The following is a 17179-nucleotide window of genomic DNA, read 5'->3' on the forward strand; positions in this document are numbered from 1 at the left end:
GTAAACTACCTGAAGAAGCATAATTAAATGCCCATATGGTCAGAGTGGCAGCAATTACATCATATCATGTTCAGAGGATGTAAGAATTACATACTCAGATAACACTGCATGTCTTTCTGTCATCTCTTTTGCAGAACAGGTGTCACGGTTCTGGGTCATTCTGACCCAGCTTCTTCAGTTCTTTGTGTTTTGGTATGTTTCTATAGTATTGATTATTATTCTAGATTAAGTGCAGCGTCTTCTGCCTCCTTGTAAGTTGTTTCTGGTTTCCTGTTTTACTTTGGAGATTCGTGTCTGGTGTCAGTGTGTTCGGTTTACTATTCCCCTGTCTCGTCAGCTGTGATTTCTCCCAGGTGTGTTCCCCTCCTGTGCCTCATCCCTTGATTACTGCCGTGTGTATATTAGCCCTGTGTTACCTTTGTTCTCTGTTGCATCGTTAATGTCTACTCACCTTCGGTCTGTACTCTGTTTTCCATCCGTGTGTATCTGCCTGATTAGTTTGTATTTTCCCAGTTTAGTTAGTCTGCTGTTTACCGGCAACCTACTAATAAAGCGGTTACTTTGAATTCTACTTCGCCTCACTGAAACCTGCATTTTGGGTCCTTCTCTCCTTACCTGCCGGTACGCAAACATGACAACGGGGGCGGGGGCTTAGGTTTGCACACATGGGATTGTGAGGCTCACAGTTCTTTCCCCCAGCGGGAAACAGAAACATGTTGCTGTGAAGAAACCACACCTCCACAAGCTGCCTCACATGTTGCCGCACACATCCACGTCTCCTATGTTCGTGTTCTCTTGGGCTGTCAAAAAGCAGTGAGATTCCTGTTGTTACATTCTGTTCTACACTAATAGCACGGAGTGTTATTGCACTCATTTAAAAGTTACATGACTGCATCATCAGTAATGATAACAATAAACATTGCCAAATTTAACTGGTGGGGCACTTTCCACTGGACCACACTCCACTTTTTTCTCCTTTTTTCTTACAAACTTCCAGTCTAGTTTGAAAAACACATACAGTGTTGGGGAAACTAAATTGCAAGGTATTACTTTATGGTGGATGATGTTTAATAACTGCAAAGCAGCTATAGGGAAGGATTTTATTTAAAGCTCCTTAGTTAGGACGTTGAGTGTCAAGGTTGATTTGTAACAGAAGCAACAAGAGTGAAAGGGAGCATTTACAATATGGTAACGAGACATGCTATGATGTATGGTTTGGAAATGGTGAAACTAACAGAAAAACAGGGGGTGGAGGCCCCATCTTATCTTAATAACCTTCTGGTCACCCCATTAGAGCACTTTGCTCTTGCACTGCAGGCTTATTTATTGTTCCTAGAGTATTTAAAAGTAGAATGGGAGGGAGAGCCTTCAGTTTTCAGGCCCCTCTTCTATGGAACCAGCTTCCAGTTTGCATTCGGGAGACAGACACTAGCTCTACTTTTAAGATTAGGCTTAAAACTTTTCATTTTGCTTAGTTAGGGCTGGATTAGGTGACCCTGAATCCTCCCTTAGTTATGCTGCAATAGGGTTAGGGTGCTGGGAGATTCCCATGATGCACTGAGTATTTCTTCTTCAGTCAACTTTCTCACTCACTATGTGCTAATAGACATATCTGCATTGAATCATACTTGTTATTAATCTCTGGCTCTCTTCCACAGCATGTCTTTTATCCTGTCTTCCTTCTCTCACCCCAACCGGTCGCAGCAGATGGTAGCCCCTCCCTGAGCCCTTTTCTGTTTGAGGTTTCTTCATGTTAAAAAGAAGTTTTTCCTTCCCACTGTCATCAAAGTGCTTGCTCATAGGGGATCATATGATTATTGGATTTTTCACTGTATGTATTATTGTAGAGTCCACCTTACAATATAAAGCGCCTTGAGGTGACTGCTGTTGTGATATTAGTTTATAACATGTATATTGTAAACACAAGGTAGAAAATGAAACAAAACCAAAACACGTTTGTCAGGATATTAAGATCGAATAGTACTTTTTTTTATTATAGTGTAAATTCAAAAGTAAGAGAATCACTGAATTAATGTAAATTAAGAATGCTACTACGCTTATTGCTTTCTCAAATTTCAAATTACGTTGAAACACATGAACGTCTGATTTTGTATTTACGACAGCAGTTAAACACACCATACTAGCACCAAGCTCAACCCTCACATGGCCTGTCCGGCGTCACCGACTAATCACGTGTCTCTGCGCGGGATTGGCTAAACCATTGGCGTTACGTCAGCATCTAACTGTTCTGTGCACGACCCGCTTATTATCTGGCTACGTAAATGAACGTCATGGATGCCTTCAGTACACGGTTAGTGTGCCTACGTTCCTTATAGCAGGTTCTTCATGCATCACTTCAGCAAAGTAGAGCTTTGATTTTTTTTTTCCTGCTACTGGCAGAGGCAAAGGATATAAATAGTCATATATATGATTCTTCTACCCAAAATAGATTTTTAAACCTAGGACTGGCGGACTTCTGCTACCAGGAGTGAGCATTTTCTCTTAAGATAAAGGTGCTGACAGGTGAGTAAACTGTACGGAGTTCCACATTTGAAGGATAACTGAACAGTTTTAGTCTGAGCCTCGTCTCCCTTTTTTCTAATATGGCAGAGTCAGTTTTGTTAAATCTTTTGTGGAAGTCGTACAGTCAGTGAATGGCGAGTTTCCATTTGGATTTATAACAGGTTCACGTTTTTCCACTGAACAGCGCAAGCATTGTATTACATAATGGTGTTGGGGGTGGGCTTGTACAGTCTGCCATAGCGTCTTATCAATTTCCTTCTGCTGCAGGCTCGTCAGCATGTGCATGCTGTTATGTTTGCACAGAATATATCAGAAAAGCACATGATGATGAAAAATAGACTATTCTTGAATGCATTATTGTCCATTCTTGCAACTTTTCAAAGCTGACCGACTTACAAGTCGTTAACTTGCAGTCTTTTTTTTTTTTTTTTAACGTCATTCACCATACAGTACACTGTTATGCTAAATAGACTGTATCAGCCAAGCCTTGCTTTAGTCATGCGGGTGGTATTCATATTATGCTCTCCTCCAGAAATGACAGAAATGTTTGATTTTATGAAAATTTATTGTAATAGATTTTTTTTCCTCTTGCAACGTGTTTCCTTGATGTTCTAAACCACAAATTGCACAGATGATTTACCAACCAAGACTGACTTATTCCAATTCTGTGTGAACCTGCACCTTAAATTCTGGCATCATTATAATCCTCAAAATACAAATTTAAAGACTTTACAAACTTCAAATACAGTTGATGGGTTTCTTGTATAAAAAAAATTAAATAGCCACATAATACAAATGTATATTTTGTGACTACTTGGAGTATACATTTTGTGTAGATCTATAATTTCAAGAAGAACTAGAGCATATTGTACAGTCATCGATTTAGAAAAAAAGAAAAAGGTCTTCTGAACCTACTTACTTTGTTTCCAGAAGAGCTACCTCTGTTACAAGTTAAGCTGGTTGAAAGCAGTGGGAAATATTTTTTCACACATTATTATAATCACAAGAACTGCCACAAGGGATGTTTCCTTTATGCAATATGTAAAAGAAGCGACACTTCCTTCCTTGTATTTCACCCAACCTATGTCTTTATGGAGACTTCTATTTTGGAAGAAGAAAATGAGTTGTTAAAGACACATGGACATGAGACGGAGCATAAAATTGCAATTTGGCAGTGTATTTTTTACAAAGACCACTCTAGAAATGATATCTAACCATTTAGGAGGTGGTGAAAGACTGAAAAAATGAAAAATGTTTTAGGTTGTAACATTCCAGGCCACTAAGCTTCCAGGACTGGATGATGAGGTAGGTCTTTTGCAATTTCAGTATTCGTATTTACTTTACCTTCAATACTTTCCACAAAGAATTTGTTATTATGAACATTTGTTTCTCAAAAATGTGATTTTAGTCTTAGTGGGGTTTTCTTTTCATTCTGAGATTTTATTGTTGTTCACTCTAGTTCTGATTAGATACATTTGGATGTGCTGTGTCACTCTTGTTTACAGTTAGGTCCATGAGTTCTTTAAACAAAGTTTTTTTAATGGTTATTCTGCATACCACCACAGTGGATTTTAAATTAGATAATCAAGATGTGATTGAAATGCAGACTTTCTTTAATGCAAGGGATGTAACAGAACAATTTTTGCCCACTATTTACGAATCACAACCATTTTTATAAATATTCCCTCATTTTAGGAGGCTCACAATTAATTGAACAGTTGACCGGGATGTAATTTCATGGCCAGGTGAGATCTTATTCCTCATTGTTTCATTACAAATTAGACTGCTAAAATCATGAGTTGATTCCAAGTGTGAAACTTGTGGAATTCTCAATATGTGGACCAAAAAGAAGTCAATCCAAGTAAATTAAACTATCATTAGGCCGAAAAACCAAAAATCAAAGAAATGTTGCCAACTACATTCCTGTTGTAGTGTGGGAGGAAGACTTGTCGATTAGCCTAACATGTATATATGATTAACTGGTGGTTGTAAATTGGTTGTAGGAGTGAATGTGAGTGTGAATTGTTGTCTGTCTCCCTGTGTTAGCTCTGCAACAGACTAGCAACCTGTCCACATCTGATCCTGTGACATTTCCCCCTAAATGGTGCCATATTTTAAAGAAAATGCAGTTGTTGGTTGAGTAGGAGAGTTGAGTATGTAGGTTTCACCCATGAAAACTTGCCAAATCAGTTTATTCTGCTATTGACTCTTGTTTGGTGTTGTTTACAAGCAAGAATCAGACATACTGAAAATAGCATGTGGAAGAACCATTCACACACTAGCCTTGCACCTCCTCCTCATGCTGGTCACCAGCTTAGTCACAAAATGCTGTGGGATGGCATCCCATTCTTCAACTAGCATTTGTCACAAGTCAAACTATGTGGTTCTGTTGGTCACTCTGGCACAAACAACACGCCCGGACTGCAGACCATCCATCCTCTCCACTCTCAAATTCTGGAGCTAGTGTCTTAGAAACCCTGCTCTGTGGGGGTGAGCGTTGCCATCTTGGAGGACAGAGTTTGGTGCCAGACTGTGGAAATGAGATTGCCAGTGATTGCAAATTTGTTTTTTCCAGTGAGTGAGATGCTGCTCCACACCATCAGAGTACCTCCATCAAAAGCTGTTACCCTGTTATTGGTTCTTGTTCTAGTTCAAGTTCTAGTGCACATGTTACTAACACCAGTGCAAACAGGCCTGACAGTGAAGGGCAGTCATGACAGGCCTGTGAGACCAAAGATTGGCTGTTTGGTCTCACAGGCCACATACTCAACTCTGCTGCTAAACCCACAAATTTGTTGTATTACGAATGTGGCTTACTTCAGTGGGGGTGGGGTGGGGGGGGGTGGGGGGGGTGGTTTAAGATTAATTGCAAAGAAGCAATGTTACAACAAAGAAATAATCAACCAAACAAAAATTTCCTTACTTTATGATCTAAGTTTTGTGTCCAAATATTTAAAAACCTATCTGTACATTCCTGACAGTGACAGTGAACACTGACTGTTGAAGATTCTCTGCCCATGTGTTCATTTTGTATTCACTATCCAGCAACCAGCCTGGATAGTATACATATGTTGTTCAACTTCACCTATTTACCTGAGTGCATGCACAAGAACAAAAAACCTCTTATTCAGATACTGCCAGTATCAATGTAATCATTTTCCTCATGTAGGCTTATACTGGTAATCTTTACCACCAGGAGTATGGAAAAAATCCATCTATATGTCTTTTGTCTAAAAAAAAAGTGTTTGTTTTTTTATAGTTTCAGAATGTTAAAAGAACAGGAACCTTATGGAGAGCATAACACCCATAGCGCTTCGAAGAATGCCAAGGATAAGAGTAACAGTGCCACCTTGTGGGCATCTCAGGGTGGCACTCACAGGGTGCAGTCTGGAATGGGTGACAAGAGCACCTGCATGCTCTACTGTGACTCAGAGAAGGACTCAGAAAAAGACTCAGGGTACTCAGGTAGGTTGCATGTGGATTTAACACAGACCCAAAGAATACTGTTAAGACTTAACAAAAGTTAAATATGAATGCCTTTTATTTTGTCAGGACACATGAACATGTAGTTGAAAATAATGTTTTCTTCAGTAAGAACTCCTTACTTGTAATTCATTATAATTATGCAGCTCCATGCAGGGATAGAGTGTCTTAATTAAGGTTGCCTTGGCAATGACATTGATGTCTTGGCAACACTGAAAGAGCAACTGTTTTCATTTTTCTGCCTAGATTTTTTTCAAATTTCTGTGGATTGAATCAGTAATTGTGCAACCAAAACTGCCCTTTGCTGAGCTTTAGTTAATCACTGCTGATATGTTGAAATTTAATTGACAAATAATAAGTTAACATGTTTTTTCTGTATTCAAACATTTGAACAAATCTTTCCATATAATCATTGTCTTTCAGAGGCTGGCTCCGACTCTGTGCACACTGATGTAGATGATCAACGCAGCAGTGTGAACGAATCTCACAGGGAAAGCAGAAAATGCTCAAACAATAACAATGCAAATCCTGCAGGCCCTGACATGACTTCTTATGAGAATATCCCCCCAGTTTGCCTGGTGCTCAAGCCGGTAAGATATTCAGAAGAACTTTCTTGTTCAGGTGCTCAATCATGTGGCATAATAGGTGTTTTTTCTTGAGAAAATAAAACCTCAGTTTTAAAATGTATCCAGTCACTATTCTGTTTAGTAGAGTCCAGTCAGTTTAATGTATAAAGTATCTGGTACTAATGATACTTAATTTGCCTCAAAAGGGTTTAAAATCTGTCCGCCATTTGTCTTGCTCAATACATGTAAAGACGCCCCAAATGCAGTTCTTACAGAGCAACTGTAACCTTTGGCCTGGAGCTGATGTCGTCAGGCGATGCCCAACCTTCACTTGATGTTTCAACTCATAACGCCCTCCGGTTGTTTGATCCACAGTGGTGGCTAAATCACTGCCAAAAGCTCCAGACTTCCAGCCCCCCTCTTCCCTCCTACCCCCTGAGCACAGTTCACACTGACTGCTGGGGACCCTCTATGCCCCAATTCTAATTCCTGCTTTGACTAGATGACTAGTTCAGACCTCAAATCTGTCTGGACAACAGGCAGGAGATACAGCTTCCTTCCAGGGTCTACTCTTGTGCCTTCTAGAGGATGCTGGCTCTGGTTCTCCTTGCAGTAGTTGGCTGTTCTCCTGCAGTCGTTGCACTTGCAGCTTGTGTGGTATCGCAATCCCACCTAGTCATGCCACCACATTTTTCCCCAGGGTGAGGGCTATATGGCACAAAATGTGGGCTTCCCACACAGTTTGCAGGATGGATGTTACACATTACTGTGTTTAACAGAGAAGGGAGTTATATATTGTTCCAGTTGCTGATGGTGTCTTTTTTTTTATTCTGGTGTATGGATTTGGATGTGCATGTGTGTCCTCTATGCAACCTATGATTGTACTTAGGACTACAATGATTCATCAAGTAATCTGAATAATTCGATTATAAAAAATTCTCGAGACAAATTCTTTGCTTCCTTGCCTCATTTAACGCACAGCTCTGTAGTGAGCACCATGGGAACGCGAAGCAATCGCTTCTCCCACATTTGCACCCACAGTGAGCCCTCACATGCAAAGTCACAGTCCAGCTAACCGCACCGCCAGCTGCACCTACAATATTGTTGCTCTTTCTTACAGATATTACGGTATGAATGCCGACTGGCTTAGAAACACAAGAGTCTTCTCTATCCTGCCATTTTTCACCACTTTACTACTCAATCCACTTTTAGTTTTGGAATATTAGAAATAAATATTACACAGGGAAACTGTTAGAGGTGATGCAAATATTTCACTGGGTTCTTACTCTGGATCACCCTCACTCTTCTTCTTCTGGAATATCAGCTCAAAGATGAGAATGTTTGAAGTACAGTACTGTAATTTTGGCAGATTTTACTATTAATTTTCTGTGAAACCATAGAGTTCAGAGAGCTGTGAGCTGGAAGAAGAAGAGCACCGCAACAGGCTGGCGACCTATCCAGGGTGTACCTTGACACTGACCATATGGTAGCTGGGATAGATTCCAGCCTCCTAGCATAAGCACATGAGAATGAATGGATTAATATAAAATATAAATCAGTTAATAAATTATTGTATGATTTAGCTACAGTGAATTAGTTCCAGCTGTGGTGTACACTTTAATGACTCAACAATTATATAGAGTTTGAGGTATATTTTAATGCAGAACACTGGTACTTTTACAATTCAATTCAATTTTATTTATACCGCGCCAAATCACAACAACAGTCACCTCAAGGTGCTTTATATTGTAAGGTAGACCCTACAATAATACATGCAGAGAAAAACCCAACAATCACATCATCCCCTATGAGCATGCACTTTGATGACAGTGGGAAGGAAAAACTCCCTTTTAACAGGAAGAAACCTCCGGCAGAACAGATGGCCGCCCCTCCCTGATGGGCGGCCATCTGCTGCGACCGGTTGGGGTGAGAGAAGGAAGACAGGATGAAAGACATGCTGTGGAAGAGAGCCAGAGGTTCAATGCAGAGAGGTCTATTAACACATAGTGAGTGAGAAAGGTGACTGAAGAAGAAATACTCAGTGCATCATGGGAATCTCCCAGCAGCCTACACCTATTGCAGCATAACTAAGGGCAGAGTCAGGGTCACGTGATCCAGCCCTAACTATATGCTTTAGCAAAAAGAAAAGTTTTAAGCCTAATCTTAAAAGTAGCTAGTGTCTGTCTCCCGAATGCAAACTGGAAGCTGGTTCCATAGAAGAGGGGCCTGAAAACTGAAGGCTCTCCCTCCCATTCTACTTTTAAGTACTCAAGGAGCAACAAGTAAGCCTGTAGTGCAAGAGCAAAGTGCTCTAAAGGGATAATATGGTACTTAAGATAAGATGGGGCCACATTAAGATGAGATGGGACCTGATTATTTAAGACCTTGTATGTGAGGAGTGGGATTTTGAATTTAATTCTGGATTTAACACAGAGCCAATAAATGGAGGAAATATAGGAGAAATATGCTCTCTCTTTCTTGTCCCTGTCAGTACTGTTGCTGCAGCATTTTGGATTAACTGAAGGCTTTTCAGGGAGTTTTTAGGACTTCCTGATAATAATGAATTACAGTAGTCCAGCCTAGAAGTAATAAACGCATGAACTAGTTTTTCAGCGTCACTCTGAGACAGGATATTTCTAATTTTAGAGATATTGAAGATATTGAATATTAAATGGAAGAAAGCAGTCTTACATATTTGTTTAATATGTGCATTGAAGGACATATCCTGGTCAAAAATGACTCCAGGGTTCCTCACAGTGTTACTAGAGGCCAAGGTAATGCCATCCAGAGTAAGAATCTGGTTAGATACCATATTTCTAAGATTTTCTTCCAAGTACAATAACCTCAGTTTTATCTGAATTAAGAAGCAGAAAATTAGAGGCCATCCAGGTCTTTATGTCTTTAAGGCATCCCTGCAGTTTAACTACTAACTACTGCCTAAGGGAAGCATGTATAATGTAAACAGAATTGGTTCTAGCACTGAACCTTGTGGAACTCCATAATTAACCTTAGGGTGTGAAGATGACTCTCCATTTACATGAACAAATTGGAGTCTATTAGATAGATATGATACAAACTACTGCAGCACAGAACCTGCAATACCTACAGCATGCTCTAATTGTTCTAATAGATTGTTATGGTCGACAGTATTGAACGCTGTACTAAGTTTTGCAGGACAAGCACAGAGATAAGTCCACTGTCAGAGGCCATAAGAAGATCATTTGTAACCTTCACTAAAGCTGTTTCTGTGCTGTGATGGGGCTGACTGAAACTTTTCAAATAAGCCATTCCTCTGCAGATGATCTGTTAGCTGTTTGATGACTACTCTTTCAAGAATTTTTGAGATGAAAGGAAGGTTGGAGATTGGCCTATAATTAGCTAAGACCACTGGGTCAAGAGATGGCTTTTTAAGTAACAGTTTAACTACTGCCAGCTTGAAGGCCTGTGATACATGCCAATTATTAGAGATTGAAGCATTAATTAATGGTAGGACTTCTTTGAGCACTCTTGTAGGAAGACACATTGATGGTGTGGAGGAACTAATTACTGAAGTTAACTCAGAAAGATCAATTTGAGAAAAAGACTCTAAGTGAATATCAATGGTACTGAAAGTAGCTGTAGATAATGTTACATCTGTGAGATGATTATGAGTAATTTTTTCTCTAATGGTTAAAATTTTATTTGTATAGAAGTTCATGAAGTCATTACTTGTTAACGTTAAAGGGATGGTTGGCTCAACAGTGCTCTGACTTTTTGTCAGCCTGACTACAGTGCTGAAGACAAACCTAGAGTTGTTCTTATTTTCCTAAATCAGTGATGAATAGTAAGATGTTCTAGCTGTATGTAGGGCTTTCTTATAAAGCAACAAACTATTTCTCCAGGCTAAATGATGATCTTCTACATTTGTGATACGCCATTTCTTCTCCAGCTTACGAGTTATCTGCTTTAGGCTACGTGTTTGAAGATTATACCAGGGAGTCAAGTAGTTCTGATTTGAGGCTCTATTTTTCACATACATAGTGAGGAGGTAAAATTATTAACAAGATAATCGACCTCTGTTGGAGTAGCGTTCAGGTAGCTGCTCTGCTCTGTGTTGGTACAGGGCATTGAAGATGTTAACAGTGGATGGATTTTATTCTTAAACTCAGTTACAGCACTTTCAGAAAGACATCTACTGTGATGAAGTCTACTCCCCACCGCTGTGTAATCAATTATTGTAAATTTAAATGTTATCAGGAAAAGATCAGACAAGAGAGGGTTTTAAGGAAACACTGTTAAATGTTCAGTTTCTATGCCACATGATCACAAGATCTAGAGTGTAATTAAAGTGTTGGGTGGGTTCTTTTTCATTCTGAGAGAAGCCAATTGAGTCTAATAACAGATTAAATGCAGTGTTGAGGCTGTCATTTTTAGCATCTATATGGATGTTAAAATCACCCACAATAATTATTTTATCTGAGCTGAGCACTAAATAAGATAAAAAGTCTGAGAAATCAGAGAGAAACACTGTGTAAGGCCCAGGTGGACGATAGATGATTACAAATAAGACTGGTTTCTGAGTTTTACAGCTGGGGTGGACAAGGCTAAGCATCAGGCTTTCAAATGAATTAAAAGTCTGTCTTGGTCTTTAGTTGATTAATAGGCTGGTGTGGAAAATTGCTGCCACACTGCCCCCTCAGCCTGTGCTTCAAGGTTTCTGATAAGTAGAATGACTAATGAACTAATGACAAACTAACATAATCATCCTGTTGTAACCAGGTTTCTGTAAGGTAGACTTAATCGATTTGTTGATCAATTATTAACTCCTGTACTAACAGAGACTTGGAGGAGAGAGACCTAATGTTTAATCATCCACATTTCACTGCTTTACTCTTTGGCGCTGTTGAGGATACCGTATTGCTCTTTCTTTGTGATTTTCTTTGTCATTTTGTGCTGGTTTTTAGTTTGTTTTTTGTCTGTTTGGGAGCTGACACAGGCTCTAAGGGAATGGGGTTTTGGAGGGATACCAGGAGGAGAGAAACTGCAGAGAGGCGTGTAAGACTGCAACTCTGCTTCCTGGTCCCAACTCTGGATAGTCACATTTTGGGGGGTTTAATAAATTTGTCCAGATTTCTAGAAATGAGAGCTGCTCCATCGAAAGTGGGATGGATGCCGTCTTTCCTAACAAGACTAGGTTTCCTCCAGAAAGTTTCCCAATTATCTGTAAAGCCCACATCATTTTTTGGACACCACTCAGACAGACAGCAATTTAAGGAGAACTTGTGGCTAAACATGTCACTCGTGGTCTGATTGGGGAGGGGACCAGAGAAAATACAGAGTCCGACATTGTTTTGGCAAAAGTTTTTTTCCATACTGTTCAAATACTGTAGCATTACTACTTTTATAAGTATGGGAGTAGTATTACTACTTTTATGGGATTTGGGATAGGTACTTCCTCAACAATTGTAAAAATTTGATAATCAGCATTTGATCAGAGCATTTGTTCACTGTTGTTTGTTGAACTGGAGGACAATAATTTTACTAATAACCACAGATCTAAGTACCTACTAGAAACAGCTCTTTAATATTGTTCTTGCTATTAAGGTTTGTAAATAACCAAATAAACTTTAACTTTAAAGTTTATTTAAACTATACTTACAAGAATTTAAAGAATCCTGTACAAGGAACATTTGAGCAGTGACAACAGAAAACAGATAGATGTGTGGCATTTCCCTATGGTCTGCAGGTCCAGGGCAGGAGGCCAGATTGGTGGATCTTTGAGATGGAAGAAGTCACTTGGATGAGTGACAAAATGTATCTCCTGCCGAAAAAGCTATGTCCAGTTGAACAGAATCAGCTTTCTGGGATTTCCTTATCTGGATGGTTGAACATGCATCAAGACTCAGCCTATAGTAATCCAGTGAAAGTTGTCAATATTTCCCCTGCTACACAGCAAACAGTAGCAAACAACTGTTGATAGTTAATCCGGCAAATGTTATTTTCCAAATTGTAAACAAATATTTTTTAAAGCGGCACTTATGTTCTTGCCACAGTGTAACTCGGTTTAACGCAGTAACCTGAAGTGTCCATCAAAGTGACCAATCACATTAGGATCCCAGCTTCCTTTGGGCTCAGCCTTCAAACAGTTGATTTGAGCAACCAGGATTCTGCTGAGAGCATAAAGAGCTACACGCTAGAGTGAGTGTGTAGAGTGAGAGGCAGTGAATACCTGTGCCTGTGAAATTCAATTACTTACTCGGATTATGTTTTTTTTCTCGTGCATGACTTTTGACAGAAAAATAATTCCATACAAGATTCTTATTTTTTTTCTAGCTAAATATAGATAAAGGATAAATAAATAAATAAAAAATACCACTTTATGAGGGATTTAACTGGGATATCACCTTCTTCTTCCTTATCACCATGCTTTGTAAGTTTTTGACCTTGGAAAACATCTTTTCACACAATGCCAGATCTCCCAGAGGCTTCAGGACCCATCTTACCTGCCCATGTGATGTGGTTGGTCATCCATGAATTCTCTAATCAAGGGGTGTCTGTCTCCTGCTGTGGTCTCTGGTCCCCTAGCCTCTGCCACACCTGGCTGTAATGAGGAGATTCCCATGATAAACAAGGCAGGAGAGATGGTGTATCCCTTCTCCAGAACCTGCCATGCGGTGTTGCCATATGGTCCTGAATCGCATCATGAATAAGATCTATCTGATCTTATTTGGGACTTATTGTCTTTCAAGGACTTGATGAGGTTATGGAGAATTGAACCATATGTATTGGCTAGGTCTAGCCAGACAACTGGCAATTACCCTTGCTTCTCTGCTTGCTAAGTATGGTAATATAAACCCTAGGATACTTCCCTTCTGGAATGAGGTGCCCATGTAACCATTCTCCATCGGGTATGTTGTAATCTGTGTTTCCAAGCCTGAAAAGAAAATCTTAGCTGTACTCATAAGAAACATGGTTCAAAATTGGTTAATCTTAGAAAATCCCTAATCTTTTGGCACAAAGTCTGTGCAGCAAAATTGAGTATTTCTTTCAGTATGTGTAAGGCAGGCCATTCGTTCTGGGCTCTGATGCTTCAGCCTTCTTTATCACCTCTTTTACTGCTCTCCAAGGTGGTTCTCTGGTGCTCAGGTCTTTGAAAGGAAGTGCTGGGCTGCTGATCTTTGGACTTTGAATATGTCATCATCTACAGTGCATAGTATCATTAAAAGATTTTGAGAATATAGAGAACTCTCCTCAACTCCCATCAATATAGGACGCTTATGATTTTTTGTCATTGAATACTTGAATACCTACCAACACAATGGTAAACCAAATACTGCAGCTATAACAATACAATGGGTTTGTAGAAAATACATTTTTGTTGCTGAATTGTCCAGTCCAAACCTTTCACCAGTTGAAAGCATTTGGCATATCATGAAATGGAAAATACAACAGAGACACCTGACTCTTGATGTCAGAGGTCTGAATAAGTCAGACAGGTTTTAATATTTGGTAGCTAATCTGGAACCCCTGGATGTAACTGAATGGATCTGAAGATATAAGAAATGTGGAGGTGTATTTACTTTTTCATGAAAGAGATTATGTGACAGATTTAGGAAATGATTTCATAATATCTTTGTCATATGCTCTTTTTTCATTGGATGTATGTGACAACATAATAACCTTACCTTAACAGATCAAGACGACACATTGAAATTAATTTTGAGCCATTCCAGTGTGTTGCATTGTTTAATATTCATAATAATTTTAGTTTTGTTTTGGTCTCCACCAATTTCTGAGAATAGTACTTTTAGCCATTAGCCTAGTTATCACCCTAGCTACCTCTACTGAAATCTTGAGTTTCCTCATCAGTTAGTTTCAAACCTTTTTGGGCCGATATTCGGTGCTAAGCACACAATATACGATGTGTTTGCTTTATTTTTCAGATAGAAAATAAGGTTAAACCGGATTTGAATATTTTTTAGACTCTTGTTGATCTTTCTTACTGCAATAGCTACACCTTTTTTGCACGTCCTTCCTTTTTCAGCTATTTATTAATAAGTGACTTTTATGTATATATATGCATGTATATATTGTGCTATTCTTACTTAGTGTATTGTCTGTCTTTGTTACTGTTTGTTTATACTGGAGCACTGTAACCAAAAATGATTTCCCTAGGGATCAGTAAAGTATTCTGATTCTGATTCTTTCTTTTTAAAATTGCTAATTTGATCATTTTTACCTGTATACGTAATACACATCCATATCAGTGCATAGATGATGTGTATATGATTGTTTTTGTGCCCTACGGCTTATCTCTTTTTGACCTTAACCTCCTCTACATCTTGTGTTTGTTTGTTTATTTTTCTTCTGGTTTGAAAAACCCTGTCCACAACCTCCTGGTGAGACAGTCTGGATCAGGGCAGCTTCTACATGGCCCTCTGGGATGGGGTGGAAGTTGGCATAGCCTTACCAGTGGTAAAACACCCACTCAAGTATTTCTGATCCAACAGCCAACAATTTATGCCACCTCCTCCTGTGCCCCCACACCTTCTTTCTGTCTACCTCCACCACAAGGTCAGTTTAAAGAAGGAAGCAGCTGCAGCAACCAGAACCATAGCAAGAACTCGTATCTGCCCATCCTGAATTCTTACCCTCATATTGCCCCTCACCCCAGGAAGAAAATCCATGAGGGAAAAGGTATCAGAGTAGATGGTGTTAAAGAGCTTTGCAGTGAAGGCCAAAGCCAGAGCAAGAGAGCATGCATTGAGGAAGAGAAGAGGGAAGCTGTATCTACTACTATTCCCCTCCTGCAGCAGCAACAGAAAGATGACAAAGTCCATTTCCAGCATAAAGTCAGAGGAGGACATCCTCCTCCTATCCTCAGCTTATCTCACTGCCTGCTGCCCAGTTATGCCTCATCTAAAACCCAACACAAGTCCCGCCACTGTCACAAAAACTCCAGCTCTGAAAATTTAGGCTCACTGTCCATCTTGAGCTCCCACATACCCTCTTCACCTTCTTCCTTTTCTCCCCTATCCTCCTCTCCTTCCTCTTCATCTCCCACTTCTTCAACAGCTCACAGTCCATATCACCTAGCTCTAGACAGCTCTTCCACACGCCAGCGCCGTTTCCACAACACAGCAGAAATTCTCAACCAGTTGGGCCTGCTGGCTATTACACTATGCACCAAGGAGCTGCTAAAGCAGAATGTTGCTATAGAGACAGAAATTACCCAGCTACGTCAGCACACCCACCTCTTATCCCAGGCCAGCCAAAACAGCGGCACTGAAGTCTCACATAGCCTTGACAAACTCTTCCAAATTATGAGAGAATCAGGCGCCTACCCGAACTTGGTGCTTTCAGATGATGAAAGTCTCAGCAGCAGCCACCAAAAGAGGAAGACTATAAGACTGCAAGACTACACAGAGGATAACACAGAAACCTCTAAAATGCAAAGTAGCCTACCACAGGTTGTGTCTATACACAACATGAATGATGGAACATCACTGCCCTCTCCCTTGTTTGCCCCTTCACCGGATACAAAAGAAGCAGACCATGCTTACAGTTCAGAGCTCATGTCCCTGTCTCTCTTTTTCTAGATCTGTTCATAAACAAGGACACAATGAGTCAGTCATGGAAAAGGACTTAAGTGATTTTACTGTTTTTCCAGAAACTTCAACACATAGCAACTATCTCCTCTACAATCTTGGTGAAGAGGAGGATGTGTTATAGAAACATGTGCAACCTAGCAATACAAGAAAGCATTTGATTGAATTGAAAACTAATGAAAAATGGTCATAGAAAGGGTGATTTTTACTGATATATATATATATATATATATACACACAACTTAATGTTGAACACGATTTAGATATTTTCCTACATTTTGTCAGGGATTTGTTCATTCCAGGTGACCATTTTTCATCAATAGTTTTACCTTATGTGCACAGGCCTTATATGTTCAGTCAGGCACCTACAGCATGTTAAAAAACAAACAGAAGCACATTTGCTGTCACGACTCGGGTCTCTTGTGGAGAATTTCAGCAACTGAAGAGTGACAGCAGTCTTTTGCTTTGTTACTTCAGAAAACAATGCTTCCTGTCAGCAGTCCTGTCATACTGTTGTTTCAGTATTGTAAATTGTTTCTAATAAAAAGCTTCAATGTGCAGTGATACAAAAAGCTTGAGTCTGTAATTTATCCCTTAAAAAAGAAAATGCTCCAGGGTTATATATTAGGGTTGGGGTTAGGGGGTTAGGGTTAGGTTCTTAGGTACTTCTTTGTATTACTGTTGCTAATTGTATTGTGGCGAGCTCAGACAAGGAGGAGACAGAAGTATCGTTTAATCTTGTTTCCCGCAGTGTTAGCCAGGGAGCACAGCTGTTTATTTGCATTCAACAGGGAGCCCGTTCTCACGCCCGAGGCGTAACATCCCGACGTTTTGTCACGTCCCGCGGCGTTCCTGAGGAACGCGAAAGGTGACCTTCCACGTTGTTATGGTACGCGGTGGGTTCCAGCCCTGTATTGCAGCCCTAAACCTAACCTTATCCCTAAGCCTAACCATAACCTTATCCCTAACCATAACCTTATTCCTAACCTTAACCATAACCGTATCCCTACGCCTAAACCT

At 39.8% G+C, this 17179-nt stretch overlaps 1 protein-coding gene across 12 annotated transcripts in view; it reads left to right on the forward strand.

Moving 5' to 3' along the window:
- The first annotated feature begins 2125 nt into the window (after positions 1-2125).
- Positions 2126-17179, forward strand: part of LOC102078118 (CLOCK-interacting pacemaker) — a 46394-nt gene continuing 31340 nt past the window's right edge. The window contains exons 1-7 of one of the 12 annotated variants that reach the window (XM_025911031.1): positions 2139-2311; positions 2450-2523; positions 3784-3828; positions 4219-4268; positions 5783-5988; positions 6430-6596; positions 14960-16554. In XM_025911031.1, the coding sequence (XP_025766816.1) occupies positions 4261-4268; positions 5783-5988; positions 6430-6596; positions 14960-16150 (1572 nt within the window). In that variant the 5' untranslated portion in view covers positions 2139-2311; positions 2450-2523; positions 3784-3828; positions 4219-4260 and the 3' untranslated portion in view covers positions 16151-16554. The other 11 variants (XM_025911029.1, XM_025911030.1, XM_013273591.3 and 8 more) reach the window with 11 other exon arrangements.

This window comes from Oreochromis niloticus, linkage group LG10, assembly GCF_001858045.2.
Source record: "Oreochromis niloticus isolate F11D_XX linkage group LG10, O_niloticus_UMD_NMBU, whole genome shotgun sequence".
Taxonomy (NCBI): domain Eukaryota; kingdom Metazoa; phylum Chordata; class Actinopteri; order Cichliformes; family Cichlidae; genus Oreochromis; species Oreochromis niloticus.